A 26,744-nucleotide genomic window follows, 5' to 3' on the forward strand; every position below is an offset into this window, starting at 1 on the left:
ACGCAAGAACTTTCCAGTGGGACCTGCTGGACAAATGGTCCGGGTCGCATCTTCAGATGCATCAGCGGATAACCCTGTCACCAAGGACAAGGGTGTCCCTCCTGTGGTGGTTGCAGAGTGCTCATCTTCTAGAGGGCCGCAGATTCGGCATTCAGGACTGGGTCCTGGTGACCACGGATGCCAGCCTGCGAGGCTGGGGAGCAGTCACACAGGGAAGGAATATCCAGGGCTTATGGTCAAGCCTGGAGACATCACTTCACATAAATATCCTGAAGCTAAGGGCCATTTACAATGCTCTAAGCTTAGCAAGACCTCTGCTTCAAGGTCAGCCGGTGTTGATCCAGTCGGACAACATCACGGCAGTCACCCACGTAAACAGACAGGGTGGCACAAGAAGCAGGAGGGCAATGGCAGAAGCTGCAAGGATTCTTCGCTGGGCGGAAAATCATGTGATAGCACTGTCAGCAGTATTCATTCCGGGAGTGGACAACTGGGAAGCAGACTTCCTCAGCACGACCTCCACCCGGGAGAGTGGGGACTTCACCCAGAAGTCTTCCACATGATTATAAACCGTTGGGAAAAACTCAACAGGTATTGCGCCAGGTCAAGGGACCCTCAGGCAATAGCTGTAGACGCTCTGGTAACACCGTGGGTGTACCAGTCAGTGTATGTGTTCCCTCCTCTGCCTCTCATACCCAAGGTACTGAGATTGATAAGATGGAGAGGAGTAAGCACTATATTCGTGGCTCCGGATTGGCCAAGAAGGACTTGGTAACTGGAACTTCAAGAGATGCTCACGGAGGATCCGTGGCCTCTACCTCTAAGAAGGGACCTGCTCCAGCAAGGACCCTGTCTGTTCCAAGACTTACCGCGGCTGCGTTTGACGGCATGGCGGTTGAACGCCGGATCCTGAAGGAAAAAAGGCATTCCGGATGAAGTCATCCCTATCCTGATCAAAGCCAGGAAGGATGTAACCGCAAAACATTATCACCGCATTTGGCGAAAATATGTTGCGTGGTGCGAGGCCAGTAAGGCCCGACGGAGGAAATTCAACTGGGTCGATTCCTACATTTCCTGCAAACAGGAGTGTCTATGGGCCTGAAATTGGGGTCCATTAAGGTTCAAATTTCGGCCCTGTCAATTTTCTTCCAAAAAGAACTAGCTTCAGTCCCTGAAGTTCAGACGTTTGTAAAAGGGGTACTGCATATACAGCCTCCTTTTGTGCCTCCAGTGGCAATTTGGGATCTCAATGTAGTTTTTGGGTTCCAAAAGTCACATTGGTTTGAACCACTTAAATCTGTGGAGTTAAAATATCTCACATGGAAAGTGGTCATGCTGTTGGCCCTGGCCTGGGCCAGGCGCGTGTCAGAATTGGCGGCTTTATCCTGTAAAAGCCCTTATCTGATTTTCCATTCGGACAGGGCGGAATTGAGGACTCGTCCTCAGTTTCTCCCTAAGGTGGTTTCAGCGTTTCACCTGAACCAACCTATTGTGGTGCCTGCGGCTACTAGGGACTTGGAGAACTCCAAGTTGCTAGACGTTGTCAGGGCCCTGAAAATATATGTTTCCAGGACGGCTGGAGTCAGGAAAACTGACTCGCTGTTTATCCTGTATGCACCCAACAAGCTGGGTGCTCCTGCTTCTAAGCAGACTATTGCTCGTTGGATTTGTAGTACAATTCAGCTTGCACATTCTGTGGCAGGCCTGCCACAGCCAAAAATCTGTAAATGCCCACTCCACAAGGAAGGTGGGCTCATCTTGGGCGGCTGCCCGAGGGGTCTCGGCTTTACAACTTTGCCGAGCAGCTACTTGGTCAGGAGCAAATACGTTTGTAAAATTCTACAAAATTGATACCCTGGCTGAGGAGGACCTGGAGTTCTCTCATTTGGTGCTGCAGAGTCATCCGCACTCTCCCGCCCGTTTGGGAGCTTTGGTATCCCTATGGTCCTTACGGAGTCCCCAGCATCCACTTAGGACGTTAGAGAAAATAAGAATTTACTTACCGATAATTCTATTTCTCGTAGTCCGTAGTGGATGCTGGGCGCCCATCCCAAGTGCGGATTGTCTGCAATACTGGTACATAGTTATTGTTACCAAAAAAAATCGGGTTATTGCTGTAGTGAGCCATCTTTTCTAGAGGCTCCTCTGTTATCATGCTGTTAACTGGGTTCAGATCACAAGTTGTACGGTGTGATTGGTGTGGCTGGTATGAGTCTTACCCGGGATTCAAGATCCTTCCTTATTGTGTACGCTCGTCCGGGCACAGTATCCTAACTGAGGCTTGGAGGAGGGTCATAGGGGGAGGAGCCAGTGCACACCAGATAGTCCTAAAGCTTTCTTTAGATGTGCCCAGTCTCCTGCGGAGCCGCTATTCCCCATGGTCCTTACGGAGTCCCCAGCATCCACTACGGACTACGAGAAATAGAATTATCGGTAAGTAAATTCTTATTTTTTCTCCCAATGGAAAAAGCCCAGGAACTCCAGAACATGGTCAGAGACCTGTTAAAACCGAAAAGTGTGTCAGTCCATCAATGCACTCGAGTACTGAGGAAAATGGTGGCGACCTAAGAGGCCATCCCCTTCGGCAGGTTTCATGCAAGGACGTTTCAGTGGGACCTTCTGGACAAGTGGTCCGGGTCCCATCTTCAAATTCATCAGAAAATAAGCCTGTCCCCCAGGGCCAGGGTGTCTCTCCTGTGGTGGCTGCAGAGTGCTCACTTTCTAGAGGGTCGCAGGTTCGGCATTCAAGACTGGGTTCTGGTAACCACGGACGCGAGCCTCCGAGGATGGGGAGCAGTCACACAAGGAAGAAACTTTCAGGGGATATGGTCAAGCCAGGACGCTCGTCTACACATCAACGTACTGGAATTGAGGGCCATATACAACGGCCTACGTCAAGCGGAGAATCTTCTTCTCGACCTACCGGTTCTGATTCAATCAGACATTGTCACAGCCATGGCTCATGTTTAACCGCCAAGGCGGGACAAGGAGCAGAGTGGCAATGGCGGAAGCCACCAGGATTCTGCGCTGGGCGGAAAATCACATAAGCGCTTTGGCAGCGGTCTTCATTCCGGGAGTGGACAACTGGGAAGCAGACTTCCTCAGCAGACACGATCTCCATCCAGGAGAGTGGGGACTTCATCAAGAAGTTTTTGCAGAGATAACAAGTCATTGGGGACTTCCTCAAATAGACATGATGGCGTCACGCCTCAACAAGAAGCTTCGGTGGTATTGTGCCAGGTCAAGGGACCCTCAGGCAGTAGCGGTGGACGCCCTGGTGACACCGTGGGTGTTTCAGTCGGTCTATGTGTTCCCTCCTCTTCCACTCATCTCAAAGATATTGAGAATCATAAGACAAAAAAGAGTGCAGACAATACTCATTGTTCCAGATTGGCCTCGAAGGGCCTGGTATTCCGATCTTCAGGAAATGCTCACAGAAGATCCATGGCCTCTTCCTCTCAGAAAGGACCTGTTGCAACAGGGGCCCTGCGTGTTCCAAGACTTACTGCGGTTACGTTTGACGGCATGGCGGTTGAACACAGAATCCTAGCTGGGAAAGGCATTCCGGAAGAAGTCATCCCTACTCTGATGAAGGCTAGGAAGGAGGTGACGGGAAACATTATCACCGTATCTGGAGAAAGTATGTATCTTGGTGTGAATCCAAGAATGCTCCTACGGAAGTTTTCCATCTGGGCCGTTTTCTCCACTTTCTACAGACAGGAGTGGATATAGGCCTAAAATTAGGCTCCATTAAGGTACAGATTTCGGTCCTATCAATTTTCTTTCAGAAGGAATTGGCTTTTCTCCCAGAAGTCCAGACTTTTGTAAAGGGAGTGCTGCACATACAGCCTCCTTTTGTGCCTCCAGTGGCACCATGGGACCTTAACATGGTGTTACAGTTCCTAAAATCTCACTGGTTTGAACCTCTTCAAACGGTTGAATTGAAATTTCTCCCTTGGAAGGTGGTCATGTTGTTGGCCTTGGCATCTGCAAGGCGGGTGTCTGAATTGGCGGCTTTGTCTCACAAAAGCCCCTATCTGATTTTCCATGTGGATAGAGCAGAATTAAGGACTCGTCCACAATTTTTGCTTAAGGTGGTTTCATCGTTTCATATGAACCAACCTATTGTGGTACCTGTGGCTACGAAGGACTTGGAGGATTCCAAGTCCCTTGATGTAGTCAGGGCCTTAAAAATATATGTAGCCAGGACGGCTCGGGTTAGGAAAACAGAGGCACTGTTTGTCCTGTATGCAGCCAACAAGGTTGGCGCTCCTGCTTCTAAGCAGACTATTGCTCGCTGGATCTGTAACACGATTCAGCAGGCTCATTCTACGGCTGGATTGCCGTTACCAAATTCGGTAAAGGACCATTCCACTAGGAAGGTGGGCTCTTCTTGGGCGGCTGCCCGAGGCGTCTCAGCATTTACAGCTTTGCCAAGCGGCGACTTGGTCACGTTCAAACACTTTTGCTAAATTCTTCAAGTTTGATACCTTGGCTGAGGAGGACCTCATGTTTGCTCAATCGGTGCTGCAGAGTCATCCGCACTCGCCCGCCCGGTCTGGAGCTTTGGTATAATCCCCAGCATCCTCTAGGACGTAAGAGAAAATAAGATTTTAAACCTACCGGTAAATCTTTTTCTCCTAGTCCGTAGAGGATGCTGGGCGCCCGTCCCAGTGCGGACATATTTCTGCAAGGCTTGTATATAGTTATTGCTTACATAAGGGTTATGTTACAGTTAGGATCAGTCTTTGGCTGATACTGTTTTGTTCATTCTGTTAACTGGTTGCGTATATTCCATGTTATACGGTGTGGAGTATGAATCTTGCCCTTAGATTAACAAAAATCCTTTCCTCGTACTGTCCGTCTCCTCTGGGCACAGTTTCTCTAACTGAGGTCTGGAGGAGGGGCATAGAGGGAGGAGCCAGTGCACACCCATCTAAAGTTCTTTATTGTGCCCATGTCTCCTGCGGAGCCCGTCTATACCCCATGGTCCTTACGGAGTCCCCAGCATCCTCTACGGACTAGGAGAAAAAGATTTACCGGTAGGTTTAAAATCTTATTTTTCTTTTTTACATCACCAAAGGTAGGGGTTTTGCAGTGGTACAGAATCCTCAAACTGAGTGATTGGTTTGCGGTCTCCTAGTTAACAGCAATTCTATATAGATTTGGGGATACACATACAACATCCTGGCTAGCCGGACATCCATAACTGATATCATCTAAGTATCTCTAACTACTAAGGGCTGCGGTATGTGGTTTCAGCTGTGGGGTTTTTTATCACTTAAGTTTCTCATATGTTGTAGAGGATGCTGGGGATGCTTCAAGAACCATGGGGTAAAGACGGGATCCGCAGGAGACATGGGCACTTTAATACTTAAAAAGGGGTGTGAACTGGCTCCTCCCTCTATGCCCCTCCTCCAGACTCCAGTTAGATTCTGTGCCCAGTGAGACTGGATGCACACTGAGAGGCTCTCCAGAGTTTCTCAGAAAAAGACTTATGTTAGGTTTATTATTTTCAGGGAGACCTGCTGGCAACAGGCTCCCTGCATCGTGGGACTGAGGGGAGAGAAGCAGACCTACTTCTTCTTAGTTAACGGATCTGCTTCTTAGGCTACTGGACACCATTAGCTCCAGAGGGTCTGATCGCTAGGTACGCCTAGATGCCCGTTCCCGGAGCCGCGCCGTCACCCCCCTTGCAGAGCCAGAAGTCAGAAGACGGGTGAGTAGAAGATCAGAAGACTTCAGTGACGGCTTTGAGGTACCGCACAGCGCCCGCGCTGCGCGCCATGCTCCCACACACACAGCGGCACTGCAGGGCGCAGGGGGGGCGCCCTGGACAGCATGAATCCTCAGTAATAATCTGGCAGAAGAGGCTTACAGTCTAAAAAATTTGAAAAATAGCGGGGCTGAAGTGCGCCATTGAGGGGGCGTGGCTTAGCCCTCACAGCTCTAATCAGCGCCATTTTTTCTTCACAGAGCTGCAGAGACGCTGGTCCTGACCTACACTGCTGTACAAGTAACGGTGCAAAACGGAGGGGGGGGGGCCCACAGTGTTTTGGTGCTGTTTTTAGTAATATAAAAGCGCTAACAGGTCTGAGGCATTGTTTTCATAGTTTCAGTACCGGGATAGGCGCTGGGTTGTGAGCTGGCAAAACTCCCTCTGTGTTTCTCTAACAGGCTTTGCTGTGGGTCTGTCCCCTATAGCCCCAGTGCAGTTGTGGGTGTCGGTACGCGTGTGTCGACATGTCTGAGGCTGAATGCTCTTCCCAGGAGGAGGCTGGATAGGGAACAGAGAAGACTGTGGGAGTGACCGTGTCGGCACCGCCGACGGCTGATTGGGTAAATATGTTGAGATTTTTGAATGCAAATGTTACTCGGTTGAATAAGAGATTAAATAAATCTGAGTCTCAGAACCAGACATGGAGAAAATCCATGGAGGAGTCATTATCACAAGTACAGACCCCCTTGGGATCACAGAAGCGTTCATTTACCCAGATAGTGGATACAGATACTGACACGGACTCTGATTCCAGTGTCGACTATAGTGATGCCAGATTGAATCCTAAACTGGCTAAAAGCATTCAGTACATGATTGTGGCGATAAAAGACGTATTACATATTACGGAAGACCCTGCTGTTCCTGATAGTAGGGTCTGCATGTTTAAGGGAAAGAAACCTGAAGTAACGTTTCCTCCCTCTCATGAACTGAACGCGCTTTTTGAAAAAGCTTGGGAAAATCCTGACAAGAAGGTACAGGTTCCCAAGAGAATTTCCGTGGCATATCCGTTCCCCTCTGGGGACAGAGAAAGGTGGGAGTCAACCCCCACGGTGGACAAAATTCTATCGTGGCTATCCAAAAAGGTGGCGCTTCCGTCTCCTGACACGGCAGCCCTAAAGGATCCTGCGGATCGTAAGCAGGAAAATACACTAAAATCCATTAAAGGCACTACAGGTACACTGTTCAGACCTGCCATTGCATCGGCATGGGTGAGTAGCGCTATTGAAAAGTGGGCAGATAACTTGTCATCTGAGATAGATTCCCTGGACAGGGATAGCGTGCTTTTGACACTGGGTCATATCAGGGACGCTGCAGCCTATCTAAAGGAAGCTGCGAGGGATATTGGCCTTTTGGGATCAAGGGCCAATGCCATGGCAGTCTCAGCTAGAAGAGCATTGTGGATTAATCAATGGAATGCTGACTCTAAGAAGTCTATGGAGTCTCTGCTGTTTAACGGTAGTGTCTTGTTTGGTGACGGCCTCACTGACCTGGTAACTACGGCTACCGCGGGTAAGTCATTGTTCCTACCTTATGTGCTTGCACAACAAAAGAAAACGCCCCACTATCAGATGCAGTCCTTTCGGCCCAATAAATACAAAAAAGGACAAGGGTCTTCCTTCCTTGCTACGAGGGGAAGAGGAAGGGGGAAAAGGTCACAGGCTGTGGCAAGTTCTCAAGAGCAGAAGTCCTCCCCGGCTTCTACCAAATCCACCGCATGACGCTGGGGCTCCTCTGCGGGAGTCCGCACCGGTGGGGGGCACGTCTCCAACTCTTCAGTCAGGTCTGGGTTCGCTCGGCCCTGGATCCTTGGGTGTTAGAAATAGTAGCCCAAGGGTACAAATTGGAGTTTCAAGACGTACCCCCTCATCAAGTTTTCAAATCGGCCTTGCCAGCTTCTCTTCCAGAAAGGGAGGTAGTATGTGCTGCGATACTAAAGCTATGTCAAAATCATGTCATTGTCACGGTACCCCCGTCACAACAGGGGGAAGGCTTTTATTCGAGCCTGTTCGTGGTCCCGAAGCCGGATGGCTCAGTCAGACCGATTTTGAACCTAAAATCCCTCAATCTCTATCTAAAAAAATTCAAATTCAAGATGGAATCTCTCCGAGCAGTGATCTCCAGTCTGGATGAGGGGGATTTTATGGTGTCGGTCGACATAAAGGATGCCTACTTACACGTTCCCATATATCCTCCACATCAGGCTTACCTGAGGTTTGCTGTTCAGGATTGTCATTACCAATTTCAGACGTTGCCGTTTGGCCTGTCCACAGCTCCGAGGATTTTCACCAAGGTTATGGCAGAAATGATGGTTCTCCTGCGCAAGCAGGGAATCACAAATATCCCGTACTTGGACAATCTCCTGATAAAGGCGAGATCAAAGGAGCAATTACTAAAAAGCGTTGCGCTCTCCCTGGCAATTCTGCAGCAACATGGTTGGCTCCTAAACTTGCCAAAATCACAGTTGGTTCCGACGACATGACTGTCGTTCTTGGGTATGATTCTGGATACAGAATTACAGAGAGTTTTTCTTCCAGTGGAAAAGGCTCTGGAAATACAGAACATGGTAAAACAGATTCTGAAACCGGCAAGAGTGTCGATCCTTCAATGCACTCGGTTGCTGGGGAAGATGGTGGCGGCCTACGAGGCCATTCAGTTTGGCAGGTTCCATGCCAGAGTGTTTCAGTGGGACCTGTTGGACAAGTGGTCCGGGTCTCACCTGTACATGCACCGGAGAATAATCCTATCTTCCAGGACAAGAATCTCTCTCCTGTGGTGGCTACACAGTTCTCACTTCCTAGAGGGACGCAGATTTGGGATTCAGGATTGGATCCTGGTGACCACGGATGCAAGTCTCCGAGGCTGGGGAGCAGTCACACAGAGGGAAAATGGTCAAGCCAGGAAGCTTGTCTGCACATAAACATTCTGGAATTAAGGGCCATTTACAACGGTCTTCGGCAAGCGGAACATCTTCTTCGCGATCTGCCCGTCTTGATTCAGTCAGACAACATAATAGCAGTGGCGTACATAAACCGCCAGGGCAGAACAAAAGAGCAGAGCGGCGATGGCGGAGGCCACAAAAGTTCTTCACTGGGTGGAAACTCATGCAGGCGCTCTGTCAGCAGTCTTCATTCCAGGAGTGGACAAGAGGGAAGCAGACTTCCTCAGCAGATACGATCTCCATCCAGGAGAGTGGGGTCTTCATCAAGAGGTCTTTGCAGAAGTGACAAGTCGTTGGGGAATTCCTCAAATAGACATGTTGGCATCTCGCCTCAACAAGAAACTTCAGAGAAATTGTTCCAGGTCGAAGGACCCTCAAGCACTAGCGGTGGACGCCCTGGTGACACCGTGGGTGTTTCAGTCGGTCTATGTGTTCCCTCCACTTCCACTCATTCCAAAGGTGTTAAGGATCATAAGAAGAACAAGGGTTCAGGCGATACTCATTGTTCCAGACTGGCCAAGGAGGGCCTGGTATCCCGATCTTCAAGAATTACTCATAGAAGATCCCTGACCTCTTCCTCTACGGGAGGACCTGTTACAGCAAGGACCGTGCGTGTTTCAAGACTTACCGCGGCTGCGTTTGACGGCATGGCGGTTGAACGCCAAATCCTAGCCCTAAAGGGTATTCCCAATGAAGTCATTCCCACACTACTTCAGGCTAGAAAAGAAGTAACGGCGAAGCATTACCACCGTATTTGGAGAAAATATGTGTCTTGGTGTGAATCCAAGAAGGCTCCTACGGAGGAATTTCAGCTGGGGCGTTTGCTCCATTTTTTGCAAGCAGGTGTGGATGCGGGCCTAAAGTTGGGCTCCATTAAAGTACAAATTTCGGACTTATCAATTTTCTTACAGTAAGAATTGGCCTCCCTTCCAGAAGTTCAGACCTTCGTGAAAGGCGTGTTACACATCCAACCTCCCTTTGTGCCCCCGGTGGCACCATGGGATCTTAATGTGGTGTTGCAGTTCCTGCAATCTCATTGGTTTGAACCTTTGCGTAAGGTTGAGTTGAAATTTCTTACTTGGAAAGTAGTCATGTTGTTGGCCTTGGCATCCGCAAGGCGGGTATCTGAGTTGGCGGCTTTGTCTCACAAAAGCTCCTATTTTATCTTCCATGCTGATAGAGCGAAGTTGAGAACTCGTCAGCAATTTCTGCCAATAGTGGTTTCATCGTTTCACGTAAACCAGCCTATTGTGGTGCCAGTGGCTACTGACGCCTTGGCGGAATCGAAGTCTCTCGATGTGGTCAGAGCTTTGAAAATCTATGTTGCCAGAAGGCTCAAATTAGGAAAACAGAGGCTCTGTTTGTCCTGTGGGTTCCCAACAAGATTGGGGCTCCTGCTTCCAAGCAGACTATTGCACGCTGGATCTGTAATATGATTCAGCAAGCTCATTCTACGGCAGGATTGCCGTTACCGAAATCAGTGAAGGCCCATTGTACCAGAAAGGTGGGCTCCTCCTGGGCGGCTGCCCGAGGGGTCTCGGCATTACAGCTTTGCCGAGCTGCTACTTGGTCGGGATCAAACACCTTTGTGAAATTTTACAAGTTTGATACCCTGGCTGAGGGGGACCTCTTGTTTGGTCAATCGGTGCTGCCGCCCGTTCTAGAGCTTTGGTATAAACCCCATGGTTCTTGAAGCATCCCCAGCATCCTCTAGGACGTATGAGACAATAGAATTTTAATACCTACCGGTAAATCCTTTTCTCTTAGTCCGTAGAGGATGCTGGGCGCCCGTCCCAGTGGGGGCTGTATCTGCAGTTATTGGTTATGGTTATACACATGTTGTGTTGAGTTCAATCAGTCTGTGGCTGATGTTATTCATGCCGTTGCATGCGTTGTTGTTGAATGCCATGTTGTACGGCGTGCTTGAGGTGTGAGCTGGTATGTATCTCACCTTAGTTTTAAATAAATTAAATAAATCCTTTTCCTCGAAATGTCCGTCTCCCTGGGCACAGTTCCTATAACTGGAGTCTGGGGGAAGGGCATAGAGGGAGGAGCCAGTTCACACCCCTTTTTAAGTCTTAAAGTGCCCATGTCTCCTGCGGATCCCGTCTATACCCCATGGTTCTTGAAGCATCCCCAAAAGGATTAACCGGTAGGTATTAAAATCCTATTTTTTCTTTGTTTGTTTTAGACCAAACTTACTAAAGGTGCATACACACTTGCCGAGAAAATGAGAGACGTCGCTCCTTTTCACCCTTCCTGAGCGACGTCGCTCATTTTCTCTGCAAGCGTGTATGCCGCCGGTGACTATCGATGCGCTGCCCCGCAGGTCGTTAACGACCCTCGCTGTTGGCCCTACAGGCAGCGCAGTTTGGACTGTCGTCCAGAGCTGCCTGCATGGCCCGGCCGCTGCGTGACATCACTGAGTGATATGAACGTCATATAGCTCAGTGTGTATCGCAGGCAGCCGACCGTCCCGGGAGGGTAAACACTAGGTGACATCGATCATAGAGCACGTCGCTTAGTGTGTACCCACTATCAGGCAGCTGCTAATGTCATTTCACAGCAATGTTAGCTTGAATAACTAGTGCAATAAAACAATGATTTAAACAATAAATAAATGCAATAAAAACGTATGCATTGATTATCCTTTGTAGCGGAGGCTTTCACCTGCCTTTATTCTTCCTCACAGATAACTGCTCTGGTAGAAGAGTGGTCGTGGACTAAAGCAGATTGCATTTTGCATGTGTTACCCCTTAACCATGTGCATGGAGTGGTCAACAAGTTGCTCTGCCCTCTGTGGGTAGGTGCCTCTTGTATCATGCTCCCCAAATTCTCCCCAGAGAAGGTAAGGAGAAGAATGTATATGTAAATGAAACTGTGGCTTTAGTAGTCAAGCCACCATGGAAAATGTCAGAATACCCAATTTGCTAATGGTCATTATTGGTATTGTGTTAAAAGTAACGTACTTTAATACCATAGTAGGCGAAGGCTAAAGGTGACTGAGTTGCCTGCCTCGTGATACAAAAAGTGGAGCTTGCAACTTTGGGGGTAATTCAGACCTGATCGCTCGCTAGCTGTTTTTGCAGTCCTGCGTTCACATACTCGCCGCCCACCGGGGAGTGTATTTTAGCTGTGCAAGTGTGCGATGGACTGTGCAGCTGAGCGGTACAAGAAGATTTTGTGTTGTTCTGAGTAGCCCAGGACTTACTCAGCCGCTGCGATCACTTCAGCATGTCAGGGACCAGAATGACGCCAAACGCGTTTTTTCCAGCCACTCCCAGAAAATGGTCAGTTTATACCCACAAATGCCTTCTTCCTGTCAATCACCTTGCAATCGCCCGTGCAAATGTATTCTTTGCACAAACCCATCGCAGAGCAACGAACCGCTTTGTACCTCCGCATTGTGGTGACCTGAACGCAGCGCCGCAAAAAATGCTAGCAAGCGATCAGGTCTGAAACCCCCCGCTTTATCCGATGAGTGGACTATGGGGATCTGATCGTAGATGTGCTAAATTTAGCACCTCTACGATCAGTTACTCAGACATGCGGGGGGATGCCCAGCACAGGGCTAGTCCTCCCTGCATGTCTGGCCCTGGCATCCCCCTCCCCCCCCACCCCCGCACGGGTGTGAAAGCATTGCACGGCGCCGAAGCTTTTGCACCCACAGAGTAGCTCCTTGCCTGTGCAGCCTAGCTGTGCTGGCAGGTGGCTACCCGGCACGTCCCGGGTCGCAGCGACTGCGTGTGCCGTCATGCAGCCACCGTGGCCCGCCTCCGCAACGGTCCGGACATTCTTGCATTGTCCGGACCGCGTCCCACCAACGGCAATCAGGCAGAGGCGATCGCAGCCCTGAGATGCTTTCACATCTCACTGGGATTCACTGGGTGCGCACACGCATCACTGCCGCTGCAGCAATCCAGTCTGAATGACCCCTATAATTTCCGTACCTTCCTGGATCTTCTCTCCCAAGAAAGGAAGATAATGCTATTTTTGTTTGTAATATTATGTTATAATGACTTGCACTATATCTATACCAATAGTTTCTTGCATTAGAGATTGTTGTCTAGTTATAGATTTGCAAAAGAAGACAGGTTTTGTGAAACATGCTATAAGGGCCACAGACATGGGCTGACTAGATTTTTTAAATGTATTTTATGCAAGCTTTAGTAATTAAGCGCTGACATCCATTTTAAGTAGTTATTGTAAAAATCTACAAAATAATCATTGGAGAAATTGCATAGTAATCAGATGTTAGGGAAAGGGGTTGTGAGGGAATATGGGGTGATGGAGGAGGAGCGTGTGAATGGAATCTAAGAATGTTCACAGCTTCTCAGTTTTGTGCTTCACATTTATATTCAGGTGAAACACAAGTAGACAATTTGTAGGGGGAAAAACCCTGCAATACCTTGACAGCAAAAGTTCATAACGCAAAACTAATATTAGGACAGAAGTATTAACCTGGAGATGGGATAAAGCAGCTATAAAGCAGTGATAAGCGCAAGGTGATAATGCACCAGCCAATCATTACAGATTTCAAAAATGACAGGAGCTGATTGGCTGGTGCATTATTACCTTGCACTTATCACTTCTTTTTCTCTTACGTCCTAGAGGATGCTGGGGTCCATTTTAGTACCATGGGGTATAGACGGTTCCGCAGGAGCCTTCGGCACGTTAAGACTTTTCAACAGTGTGTACTGGCTCCTCCCTCTATGCCCCTCCTCCAGACCTCAGTTTAGAAAATGTGCCCGGGAGGCTGGCTGCACATCAATGAAGCTCCACTGAGTTTGACTGAAAGAGACTTTGTTAGGTTTTTTATTTTACAGGGAACCTGCTGGCAAAGCTTCCCTGCTTCCTGGGACTTGGTGGGGGGGGAGTAGAAACCAACTTCTCAGTTAGTTTAATGGCTCTGCTTCCGCTGACAGGACACCATTAGCTCCTGAAGGGTACTGAACACAGCCCTTGCCTGGCTGCTGCTCACTCCCACAGCACTGCCGCCACCCCCTAACAGAGCCAGTAGTCAGAAGGCTGGTGAGTATTAACCGGAGACCTGCAGAGATGGTCCCTCCGGTCATCATGGCGGCATAAAGGTACCAGCACAGCGCGGGACGCTGCGCAGCAACATGTCGCTCAGCACAGGGTGCGCAGGGGGGGGGGGCGCTCTAAGGGACATGATAAATCCTTACTCTCACTGGCAAAATGTACATACATGTGAGTCGCTGATGTACACTACCCCCGCCAGTATAAATATTACTGTGGCTGAACCGCGCCATTACAGGGGGCGGGGCTTCACCTCAGAATTGCTTGTAACACTCATTTGGCGCCATTTTCTCCTCACAGAGATGCCGGAGCGCTGATCCTACAGGCTGCTTCTCACACATCGCTGATACAAGTACCAGGGTGTTATAGAAGGGGAGAGGAGCACATCATTTATTGAAGTCTGCGGGCTTCACATTGGATAAAAAGCGCTGTTTTGGTATAAATATGTATATTCATTGTATGTAATACATATAGGGCGTGTGGTGTGGACTGGCAATCCCCTCTGGGTCTCTCTGACAGACTTTAGGTAAATCTGTCCCCAATAGCTCCCCTGTGGTGTGACTGTACACGTGTGTAACAGGTCTAGAGAAAGTTATTCCCCAGAGAAGAACATTTTGGAGGCACAAGAGTGTTCTGAGCCTGTGTGGGTGGGAAAGCTGCAGAGTAATATGTAAATTCTCTGAGTCTGAACAACAGACAAAGCGAGACAGTCTGTGGAGGATGCTCTGTTTGCTGATTCCTCCACGACACCCACTCAGGACCCCTCCTGTTCGCAGAAAAGGTCTCTGACCCAAATTATGCAAAGGGACACTGACACAGATTCCAACACTGAAGTCGACACTGGAGATTTGAGGGGGGTAGATCCCAAACTGGCTAAGAGCATTCAATGTATGATAGTCACTATAAAAGAGGTGTTGGAATTTCCTGACACAACACCTCCACCTGGGGAAAAAGATTATTTTAAATTAAATAAAAAAACAGGTGGTGATTTTTCCTCCATCTAAGGATAGCGTACCCTTTCCCTGAAGAGGATAGGCGTAAGTGGGAGTTACCCCCAATGATAGACACCTCAGTCTCTAGGTTGTCATAGAAAATAGTTTTACCTGCCCCAGGGTCAGCTTCATTAAAAGGACCTGCTGACCGTAAATTAGAGACGACTTTAAAGTCCATCTATGTTGCTACGGGTACGTTACTCAGGCCCGCGAATGCTTCTGCGTGGGTAGGTAACGCAGTGGAAAAGTGGGCAGACAATTTAATTGTTAATATTGACACGGTCGATTAAGATGATATGCTGCAAATTCTAGGTAATATCAAAGATTCTGCAGGTTACTTGGTTGAGGCTATGAAGGACATAGGCTTACTGGGCTCAAGGGCCTCTAGTATGGCGATTTCAGCCGCAGGGCGTTCTGGATCCGCCAATGGAATGCTGATGCTGAATCCAAAAGAAATATTGGGCGCTCCCCTACAATGGTGAGGCCCTCTTTGGAAACTAAATGCCATGATATCAACTACTACATCTGGGAAGTCAGCATTTCTGCCGTCGGCAGCTACACCGGCTAAAAAAAAAAAAAAAAAAAAAATTATATCATTCTCATACTATGCAGTCCTTTCGGCCCAACAAGTACAAAAAGGCTAAGAGTACCCCTTTTGTCACGGGAAAAGGGAGAGGAAAAGGTAGAAAATCTACAACACCGTCAAGCTCCCAGGAGCAGAAGTCAGCAACTACTACTGCAAAAGCCACAGCATGACGCTGGGGCTCCTCTGCGGGAGTGCGATCGGGTGGGGGCACGTCTTTTATATTTCAGCCAGGTCTGGCTTCACTCAGATCTGGATCCTTGGATATTACAGATAGTATCCCAAGGTTACAGGTTGGAATTTCAAGACCTTCCCCCATGCCGATTTTTTTCAAATCAGCCTTGCCAGTTTCTGCTCAGGACGGCACAAATGTCCTGAACGCAATACACAAATTATGTCAAGACAAAATAATTGCCTTGGTTCCTGCCGAACAAAGAAACCAAGGTTTTTATTCAAGCCTGTTTGTGGTGTCGAAGCCGGATGGCTCGGTCAGACCGATTTTAAACCTAAAATCTCTGAATCTTTATTCGAAAAGGTTCAAATTCAAGATGGAATCCTTGAGAGCGGTAATTTCCAGCTTGGAAGAAAAGGAATTTCTGGTGTCGGTGGACATCAAGGATGCTTACTTGCATGTCCCCATTTACCCGCCACATCAAGCATATCTGAGGTTTGCGGTTCAGGATTGCCACTACCAATTCCAGACATTACCGTTCGGGCTCTTCACGGCCCTGAGAATATTCACCAAGGTGATGGCAGAGATGATGGTTCTCCTTCGCAAACAAGGAGTCAACATAATTCCAATGATTGGACGATCTCCTCATAAAAGCGAGATCTAGGGACAAGCTACTCCAGAACATAGCATTGTCCCCGAAGGTGCTTCAAAAGCACGGTTGGATCATCAACTTTCCAAAATCGCAGTTCGAACCGACAATGAGATTATAATTTTTGGGAATGATACTGGACACCGAGATACAGAGAGTATTTCTACCGGTGGAAAAGGCTCAGGACCAAGAACAGTATCAATTCGTCAGTGCATTCGCCTGTTGGGGAAAATGGTAGCAGCTTACGAGGCGCTACAATATGGCCGTTTCCATGCCAGGGTCTTCCAGTGGGACCTACTGGACAAGTGGTCAGTGTCGCATCTCCACATGCATCAAAGGATAATCTTGTCAGTGAAAACCAGAATTTCGCTCCTGTGGTGGTTACAAATTTCCCACCTCCTGGAGGAACGCAGGTTCGGTATTCAGGCCTGAATCCCGGTGACCACGGATGCAAGTCTCCGAGGATGGGGAGCAGTCACGCAAGGTGAAAGCTTCCAAGGAAGAGGGTCAAGTTAAGAAACTCGCCTTCACATAAACATTCTGGAGTTGAGAGCGGTGTACAAAAGTCTTCATCAAACGGCACACCTTCTTCAAGGTCGTCCCATACAGATCCAGTCAGACAATGTAATGGCAGTAGCTTACATAAACCGTCGAGGCGGAAGAAAAAGCAGAGCAACAATGGCTGAGGTGACAAAGATACTCCTCTGGGCAGAAAGACATGCAAAAGTTCTGTCAGCAATTTTCATTCCGGGAGTGGACAACTGGGAAGCAGACTTCCTCAGCAGACACGATCTCCATCCAGGAGAATGGGGCCTCCACCAAGAAGTCTTTGCGGTGGTGGCAAGTTGTTGGGGTATTCCTCAAGTGGATATGATGGCATCACGCCGCAACAAGAAGCTTCAGAAATATTGTTCCAGGTCAAGAGACCCACAAGCAATAGCGATAGATGCACTGGTGACCCAGTGGGTGTTTCGGTCGGTGTATCTGTTCCCTCCACTTCCACTTACTCCAAAAGTTCTCAAGATCATCAGAAGAACAGGAGTTCGAGCAATACTCATTGCTCCGGACTGACCAAGGAGGGCTTGGTATCCAGATCTTCAAGAGTTATTAATGGAAGATCCTCGGCCTCTTCCTCTTTACGAGGACCTGTTTCAGCAGGGGCCATTAGTTTATCAGGACTTACCGCGGTTGCGTTTGACGGCATGGCTGTGGAGCGCCAGATCCTAGCCCGTAAGGGTATTCCACCCATATCTAACTCTCTCTGCACATGTTATATCTGCCACCCCTGCAGTGCACATGGTTTTGCCCAGGTAAAAACACAGGCACAGCAAACCAGGGATGTGACCGGCATGCCCTGCGCGAAGGAGCCACTATGTGATGCCCATAGTGTCTGCAGCTCCTGGTTCTGCACAGGTGAGATGGGGACATAGTGGGGGTCCTGGGGCTAAGAGGAGTCTCCAAGGGCGGGTAATGCACAAAAGAGTGACATAGCTAGTACAGGTTATATGTCTGGCCATAGAGGTACAGTATGCATGGTGTGGTATAGTCCTAGAGGTGCAGTGATATTAGGTGTATGTGTGGTAGTCTTAGAAGTGCAGTGTTATAGAGGTATGCTTGGCGTGATAGTCCTAGAGGTGTAGTGTTATTAGGTGTATGTGTTGTAGTCCTAGAGGTTCAGTGTTATTATAGAGCTATGCTTTGTGTGATAGTCCTAGAAGTATGTATACTGTGGCACCCCCTCCCCATCACCCTCTGCTTCTCCCCTTCACACTCTGTATTTCCCTGTCAAATTCTGCACAGCAACCTCTGCCCGCCTCCCTCTGTCACCCACTGCCCCTCTCTGTCACACTCTCCCCATTATCCACTGCCACTCACTGTTACATAAATGTAGGGTTGTTTTTTTATGGGAAGGGGGGGCTGTCTAATTGGTCTGTCCCAGGCCCGACAATTCCTCATGGCAGCCCTGGATATCTTCATATCTGCCGCAGTCTCTCTATTTCTGATACCAGCTGCAGCCCCCTTATTTTTCATGAGTTTAGTATGATATACCTACAATCAAAATCCCGACGGTCAAAATACCGACAACCATTGACCAACAGTCAAAATCCTGACAAGGTCAAAATACAGACAGGTCAAAAAGTTGATACACGTTTTTAATTTTTTGTTTGCGTGTGTATGTCAACATAGGTCGACATGGATGCTGTATAAGTGTACCGCTGCGCTCGGCATGCTTCGGGCATGGTGGCTCGCTGCACTTGGCACACTATTATATTCCCCCTCCAGGTCCACTGGGATGGTAAAGTATGAACAAGTTGGTTTCAATGAAAAAATCAGGTCGACTTTTTGACCTGTTGACATTTTAAGTGTCTGTATTTTGACCTTGTCGGTATTTCAAACGTCGGCTTTTTGACCTTGTCGGCATTTTGTTCTTGTGTGGATTTTGACCGTCGGTCAATGGTTGTCGGGATTTTGATTGTAGGTAAATTGGCTGCATCCCGTTTTGCGTAATATCTTTAGATAGCGTTAGCCCTTGTAGGCTCTGGGCTACATTCCACAAACTTTATCTGGAGAGTGATCCTGACATTGGTGCATGCGCAGCTGGCTGGAACAGAAAGTAAAGTTATCGCAGCGACAATCACTTTACTTGTACTGATCACGGGGATGGGCTACTATCGGTGCCCCTGTCCAGGTGACTCAGTAATAATACATTTAGGTGAATAAGGATTCCTAATTGCCGCAGATTGCGGTGATAAGAGACCCTTATTGGGCTCTGGCTGCTTCTTTCAAGAAATATGCCCCTAAGTGTTTTACAACTAAGCTACGATATTCAGGTACAATATTCCAGAGCTTCCTTGAATTCTTATCTTTATCTTCTGACCAAGACTAGCAGGCTCCTTGACAATACATCTGGACATTTGAAACTGGCCATTTTGCCCCCTATTCTGCCTGGAACCTGTGTCCCAGCTGAAGAGAAGCAGCCACAATGCATGGTACTGCCACCTGCATGTGTGACAGAAGGTACAACGGGGGTGATTCAGACCTGATCGTAGATGTGCTAAATTTAGCACATCTACGATCAGATTCTCTGACAGCACAGGGCTAGTCCTCCCCACATGTAAGCCCCCCCCCCCACACACACACAGGTGCAAAAGCATCGCATGGCGGCAATGTTTTCGCACCTGCCAAGTAGCTCCCTACCTGGCAGCAGCTGTGCTGGCAAGCGTCTACCTGCCACGTTCTGGGTCGTATCAGCTGCGTGTGACGTCATGCAGCCGCCACGGCCCACCCCAGCCACAGTCCGGACATGCCTACGTTGTCCAGACCGTGCCCCCCCAATGGCGTTCTAATGCTGTTGGCACGCCTCCTCCCGCGACCGCAAGGCAATCGCACCAGTAAGATGCTTTCGCACTGCTCAAAGGGCTTCAGGCTGTGATCGGGTCAGAATTAGGCCCTTTGTCCATTGGGTAATGAGCTGTGTTGTCTATGCCTCAAACATTTTTTACAATTATGGACAAAAAGTCCAACCTTGGTCTCAATACACCATTGAGTACATTGACTAAGCCGCCTCATACCAGACTGTTCTAGATGCTGGATTTAGTAGAGCAATAATATTCGTTAAGAAACACTCCTGGTTTTGTACTTAATATTATTGCACCTTTCAATCAAGCGCCTGAAACTGACGAAGACCAAGATTGCTTAATAAGCTCACCCAATATGTCATTTTCCCACATGGCTCAGGATGATGGAGTGAATGTGTTTGTTTGCAAAATATAAATGGGCTTGGATGTTCTGTCTTTGTGCAAATTGGCCCCCGCCTTGCCACCCTTCTCCATAGCTCAGATTGTTGTCACAGTGACCAGTTCCTGCCAGAAATTCCTAATAATGTTGCTGTAGTCGGCTTTGTAGCCTCTCTGATGAGTTTTCTCCTCGTCCTGTCCATCAGCTTTGGAGGGATGTTCCGATCTTGGCAACGTACCTGTTGTGCTGCATCATCTCCACACGCTCATGCCAGTTTTCCCAGCGCTCCTTGGCACATGTGACGGCTTTGGGATTCTCTTACACAGCTCTAATGACGGCTACCTTTCAACAATGGGATCCTGTAGTTGTTTTAAAATGCCTTTTAGCCCAGGGCTATCCCCAGCAGGATGCAGCCAACACAACTGCAAGGAAAACCTACAGGAACAACTGATCTTAATTCGGGGTCAATTGCAGTCACTGTCATTGCTGGGAGATGTATGCTAACCACCTGTGATCATGATTTTGAATGTAATTAGTTCATTCGGAACCCAGCTGCAGCTCCATTTTAGCACCCCGGGTATTTTTAGGTTCCGGTTGTACCTTATTTTTCCTAAATAAACGGTCTACTTTTCTCTGGAATTATGTTGGTTTCCGTGTCACAGTAAAGGTGGAAAAAGGTCTGACATCATTTATTTTATTTAAGGCATTACATCACAAGCACCCACAATTTCATTAAAAGTATAGAGCAGGCCTGGCCAACCTGTGGCTCTCCAGCTGTTGTGAAACTACAAATCCGAGCATGCCCTGCCACAGTTTTAGCATACCCTAATCGCTAAACTGTGGCAGGGCATACTGGGACTTAGTGTCACAACAGCTGGAGAGCCACAGTTTGACCATTCCTGGTGTATAGACATGTTATTGCCACTGTATATTGTTTAGCTCTGTGTGAAAAGATTGTTCAATTGGTTTCAATTATTTTAATACAGTAGTTTTGGTAAGATTTAGTAACCCGTCCACTATTTCTTCTAAAATTTGAATCCCCTCTCAGCCGAATGCGGTGAGCTTGGGACAATGCCGTAAAATGTGATTGTGGGTGCCGGCTGCCGGATTACATCACCAACATGTGTCCGAAGACGTTGGGACACATTTACATAGTACGCTATGGCTTATACCGCTTTTGGACTGAAATGCCGGGATGCACCCAGGATTTTGGACCCGCTTATTGCCGGGTCGGTGACGTCATCGCACACGTTACCATTATCTGCGCTTGGAGATGAGCTCATCTCCTTTTTTAAGGCCTCCATGGATTTCTGGAAAGAGCCACAGCCATTTTCTAACATGAATATGCATTTATAGAAGACTTATCTGGAGGTGAATGCAATTTCCGTCTAATATGCAAACCTAAATTGCTCCTCTAATTCTGGGTATACATTACACAATTATCTGGGTGACCAGGGAGGCAGCAGCGTGTCAGAGAAGCCGGCAGGAAACATCTGTATATAGATGAGACATCCTTCATCGTTGTTGCAGTCATGCTAAACAGCCCTTCTAGTCGTGCCTAGTCTTGTGCGCATATACTAACACTGAGTGTCTTTTTGTGCATTTTTTCCCCTGAAAATGAGTCTTATTCGCATCACTATGATATTCAGCATGCCTATATTCTGTGTGCGACTGCAGCCGACCCCCCAGTACACATGCTGCACCAGCCTGCTGTGATTGACGGCTCAACGGGGTGGGAGCATGTAAATGCCTGCTCAGTACGAGACATCAGTCACGACAAATCGGGCAGTGTGTGTGCACAACACACTGCCCAATCCACCTATAGCTATATCTGCAGATCCATTGATTTGCAGATATACAATAGCTGTCAGTGTGTACCCACCTTCAGCTCTAAAAGCCAGATCCTCAGATCTAAAAGCCGGCAAATTCCTGGGTCTCGGCCCCGACCCTGGTAAAGAGCAGGGTCGGGAACCCAGGACAACCTTCCGGATAGTTTGCTTTCAGACTTATCAAAATCCCGGGATTTATCTGCGAGTGTGAAAGGAGTAGGAGAAGGCAAATTGCAGATAGCTGTCACTATTATTCTCAATGGGGATTACGAGCTGATCCCTATGTACCAAACTAGAGTTTGGCCACGTTAGTTTACGCAATCTTCCGATGGTGAAAGTTGCTTTAAGACTACAGAGGCATATTACCAGGAGAGAGATCTTCCGATCCCTCTCCTGCAGCCTCTTACTGTCTCCATCTCCGGAAACTGACGCTGTGCGCATGCGCCGGTCAGATTCCCCGGAGGAGTCTTCCACAAACTCCTCCAAAATGCTGGGAGAGTAACTCACAGGGACAGCGGTCATCACTACTACTGTCCCTGCAGATTTCATTTAGTATATAGCAGGGATATATTTATTAAGGGGTCTATGGGGAGGATTCAATTAAGTGCTGGCACTGGCGTATGTGGTGCACACGGGCCCCTGAGTCCAGAGGGGGTCCCCACCGCACACTCTGCACCCATTTTTTTTGAATACTTACCCTCCGGAGTCCCGCGCAGATGTCAGTAGCACTGTGGAAGCGTTCTGCACATGCGCAGTAGATAAATCACTGGGACATGTCCGCCGCACCATTTTCCCGGTGATCTGCACATGCGCAGTAAAGTCTTAGCCTCTAGAGCTCAGACCCTCCAGCGCTGCCGGCAGGGAGAAGGGGGCCTGAGTGGAGGAGGAAGCACATGAGCCTTCTCTCGTAAAGCGCCCTTGAGTGCTGGTGGATTTGCCCGGCGAAACCGCGTGACACTGCCACACATTGCGGCAGTGGGGATCTCACTAAAAAGTGAGCACTTTTAGGCAAATCTGGTCAGGCAGTGGCAGCGGATCGGGCTGGCGTTAAAATGCTGTAACAACAGCTAATCCGCCCCCTACACACCTAATTGAATCCCCCCCTATGCATCATCACTTAATTTATACAAAGGCAGGTGCAAATTGACATTTTCACCTATTTTTCTAAAAATTGTTTTTCAGAGCCATTCATTCTAAAAGTAACGCAGGAGATATCACGGATCTCCCCTTTCACTACCGATCAGACCTAATGTCCCCATACACTAGTGCGAGGTCATTAGTCTCTGAAAATACTAATTTCTGACTGCGGGAAACTTTGCAGATGGCATTTGGCAATGCTGAATTGCTCCGGTGCTCACAGCCAGTTACTCAATTATCGGAGGCCATGTGACCACCGATAATAAATAGGCCCCTAAAGATTAAAATATCTGCCACTAAACAGATTATTAATCACACAGGCCCCAAAGCGTGGGAATTGAAATGGAACCCAAAACATATCAGATGGTGACTAACGGCCAATACAAGCTAAAAGAATTGACCCTAGTAGGTCTGAATTTCAGATACAGCTTGTAGTATACAATTAGAATATATATGTTAGATATTAAAGCGACATTAATCATTATATTTAGGCTTACGATACTATCTCTAAACCGGGACACTCATGAATTACTCAGGTTCTGTGGCTGGCTGACTTCAAGCCTACATCTCACCTGGCTTTAATCAGCCACAGAACCATGAGTCCCGGTTTAAAGGATAGTATGCTAAGCCTAATTATATTAGACAGTTTCAATAATTCAGTGCTCATCACACAGAAAATACATTAACACCCTGACTCTGTGTTTTCTGTTCTTCCATTCTTCTGAATCAATCCAACCTTTTCATGTCAGGAACCTGATCATTTTTCCCCCAAAGGGAGATATACGCAGACACGAGCCTAGAGTCTTTGTAATGCAATATGCATTGGAATTGTTCTGCCAATTAAATGTTTTAGACGGTACTTGACCTGAGAGATGGCTGTTACGGTAGATTTGGCCGCGCTGCCCAACACACAGTGTGCAGATTTTTAGCCTGCGTTGAATCAAAAGGCTGCTCCATGGTTTTGATGTCTCTCTCCGCTGTAGTAAGGCACATTATTACTTGGAGAGAATTGTTCTGGGGCAGCGGTGTGAGGAACAAGGAGGAGGCTGGAGAGGAGACTATAAAGGGCTCATGGGAATTCAAAGCCTGGAGTTTTGTGCAAGAGCACTGAGGGCATCTGTGTGATCAGGCTGTGAGAGATTCACCTTTAATCAGTGCATGCTCCTTTCCCCTGTGAAGGCTTCTGCTCATGGCACAGTGCAGGAATGGGATGGCCTGTCAGGCTATGTTAGGAATCACATAAATCAGTGCAAGAGTGAGGGGAGGGGGAAGAGGCAAGTTTTAAAATGCAACAAATAGACCAGAGCAGTACTTGCAGTTATGCAAATACCCTTCAGGTGACACGGTGGGGTCATGTGATGTGACTGTTAAGGTATTCCCACTTCTTTTTCAGATTTCTCTCCAGAATAACCTGCCTGCTTTGTTGCAATTAACCATTTCCTTGCCAGGTATCCACTTGACATGATCTGCTAGTGCTGTAAATGTAATGGCTGCGGTAGGAATCTGCTGCCTTGGAACGTAGAGCTTGATTTTAAATGACTGTTTTGGTTATGCCATTGGAAAATGAGTCTCTGTTTTTATACCTCCCAACATGACCCATTCCTGGCGGGAGAGAATGCTCAGAATGTTCCTGGACTTCCATTAGCACCATGGACACTCGCATTGGCACAAGGTTGCAAACGTGGCTTGGACAGCTTCCCGCAAATACAGCCGCTTCACATTCCATCCAGCGTCAGGCCCTAGATGCAGCCAGACACTTTTTTTGTTGGTATCTGGATGGAAGATAGACAGTAAGTAGACAATTTTGGTCTCCAGGGTCAAAAGGTCTACAATTAAATGGATGACAGGGTCAAAATGTCAGCCGGGACAAAAGATTGACATGAAAATGGTCAATGCATGGATTTGCATGATATTAGGTTAGGGTTAAGCTGGCCATACACCTAAAGACTGATTGTCCAATCTGGCCAGGGCCGGCAACAGAAATTTTGGGGCCCAGTACATGTATTTCTTCTGCGCCCCCCTATCAACCTTTCTCAAGACACCTCCACTGATTGCACACCCTGCCATTGCGCCCTACATGCAGGGTGCATCATACTACTGCATAAGCCTCAATCTTCCCATATATGAACTTGGCCCTTGTATGGCTCACCTCACACAGTGTAACCTTCAAAGTGCACCCAACATGGCTGCCCCATATGGTACACTTGTGGATGGAATGAAAAATACATAGGCCTGATGGTTTTGTTGGAACCCTACTCTCAACTTTAGGGGCCAAATGTAATAGAGAGTTTCAGAAAGTGAGAGATTTGGTAAGGTTTTTCATTTTTTTTTAAAGTGACAATCATTTACACTGCAAAACCAGGCGGATTTTGCTGTGTAAATGATTGCCATTTTAAAAAAAACCCTGCAAAACCTTTCCAAATCTCTCACTTTTTGAAACTCTCACTCTATTACTTTTGGCCCTAGGACTCTGAAATCACCCCCATTTTGTGTCATCTCTTCTAGGGGTAGACCATTCCACTCTGGGTAATCCTACGCTGTGCGCCCAAGATGGCTGCCGCACATGGTACCTTGTGAGGGTGGAATACACAACCCTTGGAAGTGATTACCCAAAATGCCTGCACCAATCCTGCATTATGCTTTCTGTGTGCTTAAGGTTTTCTTTTATGTCTGTGTTGCTGAACTATTACTGTATTACTTAGATCCTCTGTATTATGTGGGTCATTCCGGCCCGATCGCTCGCTGCAGTTTGTCGCAGCGCAGCGATCGGGTCGGAACTGCGCATGCGCCGGCGCCGCAGTGCGCCGGTGCATGGCAGTCGTCATTGCCTCTGAGACAGAGGCGGTCGCTGGGCGGGAGGGGGCTGAACGGCAGCGTTAAGCCGCCGTTTAGGGGGCGCGGTCCGGCCAACGCAGGCTTGACTTGACTGTTAGGAGGGCAGAGGCTGCGTGACGTTTCACGTGGCCAGCGGCAGTGACGAACAACTCCCGGCCAGCCGCAGGAGCTGCGCTGGCCGACACCACAAATACAAAAGCATCGCCGCTGTGCGATGCTTTTGTATTTGTTGAGTGGGGGGGCGTCACTGACATGCGGGGTGGACTAGCCCTGTGCTGGGCGTCCCCCCGCATGTCAGGGAAGATGATTTTAGCGCTGCTAAATTTAGCACAGCTACGATCAACTCCGACTGACCCCCTATTTGCATTGTTTTTGATGTCTGTAAAGCGCTTTGAGTCCTGTTGGTGAAAGAGCACTATATAAATAAAATGTTATTTATATATATATATATATAAAATGTGTGTGTATACATACTGTGTGTGTATATGTGTATATATATTATAATATACACAGTGAGGGTGCCAGGACCCTGGAGGAACTCGCTACAGCCAGAGTACATTGGTGGGTCTGCAGTGGCTGCTGCTGTCAAGGTGTGCCCAGCGGGAGGTGATTTTCCTGCCAGGCTCAGGGATGATCATCTGCTCCTCCTCAACACAGTAGCAACAGCATGGAAGGATTATTCATTGCAACGTCGGCAGCGCAGGAGGGATCGCCAGACCGGACCAAGTGTAACCGGGGGTGGGGGCACAGAAGTGGAATGATGGTGCGGCCAGCTTATTGTTTTTTTCTCTTACGTCCTAGAGGATGCTGGGGACTCCGTAAGGACCATGGGGTATAGACGGGCTCCGCAGGAGATAGGGCACCTAAAAAGAACTTTGACTATGGTTGTGCACTGGCTCCTCCCTCTATGCCCCTCCTCCAGACCTCAGTTAGATCTTGTGCCCAGAGGAGAATGGGTGCACTGCAGAGAGCTCTCCAGAGTTTTCTGTTGAAGAAGAATTTGTTTTTTATTTTCAGGGAGTCCTGTTGGCAACAGGCTCCCTGCATCGTGG

General features: G+C 48.2%; 1 protein-coding gene across 2 annotated transcripts in view; it reads left to right on the forward strand.

Moving 5' to 3' along the window:
* The window catches only part of ACSF3 (acyl-CoA synthetase family member 3), a 127,766-nt gene that overhangs the window by 26,447 nt on the left and 74,575 nt on the right, over positions 1 to 26,744 (forward strand). For both annotated transcript variants that reach the window (XM_063945532.1, XM_063945533.1), the window contains exon 3: positions 11,410 to 11,565. In XM_063945532.1, coding sequence (XP_063801602.1) covers positions 11,410 to 11,565 — 156 coding nt within the window. The remainder of the gene's footprint in view (positions 1 to 11,409; positions 11,566 to 26,744) is intronic.

This window comes from Pseudophryne corroboree, chromosome 11 (genome assembly GCF_028390025.1).
Source record: "Pseudophryne corroboree isolate aPseCor3 chromosome 11, aPseCor3.hap2, whole genome shotgun sequence".
NCBI lineage: Eukaryota > Metazoa > Chordata > Amphibia > Anura > Myobatrachidae > Pseudophryne > Pseudophryne corroboree.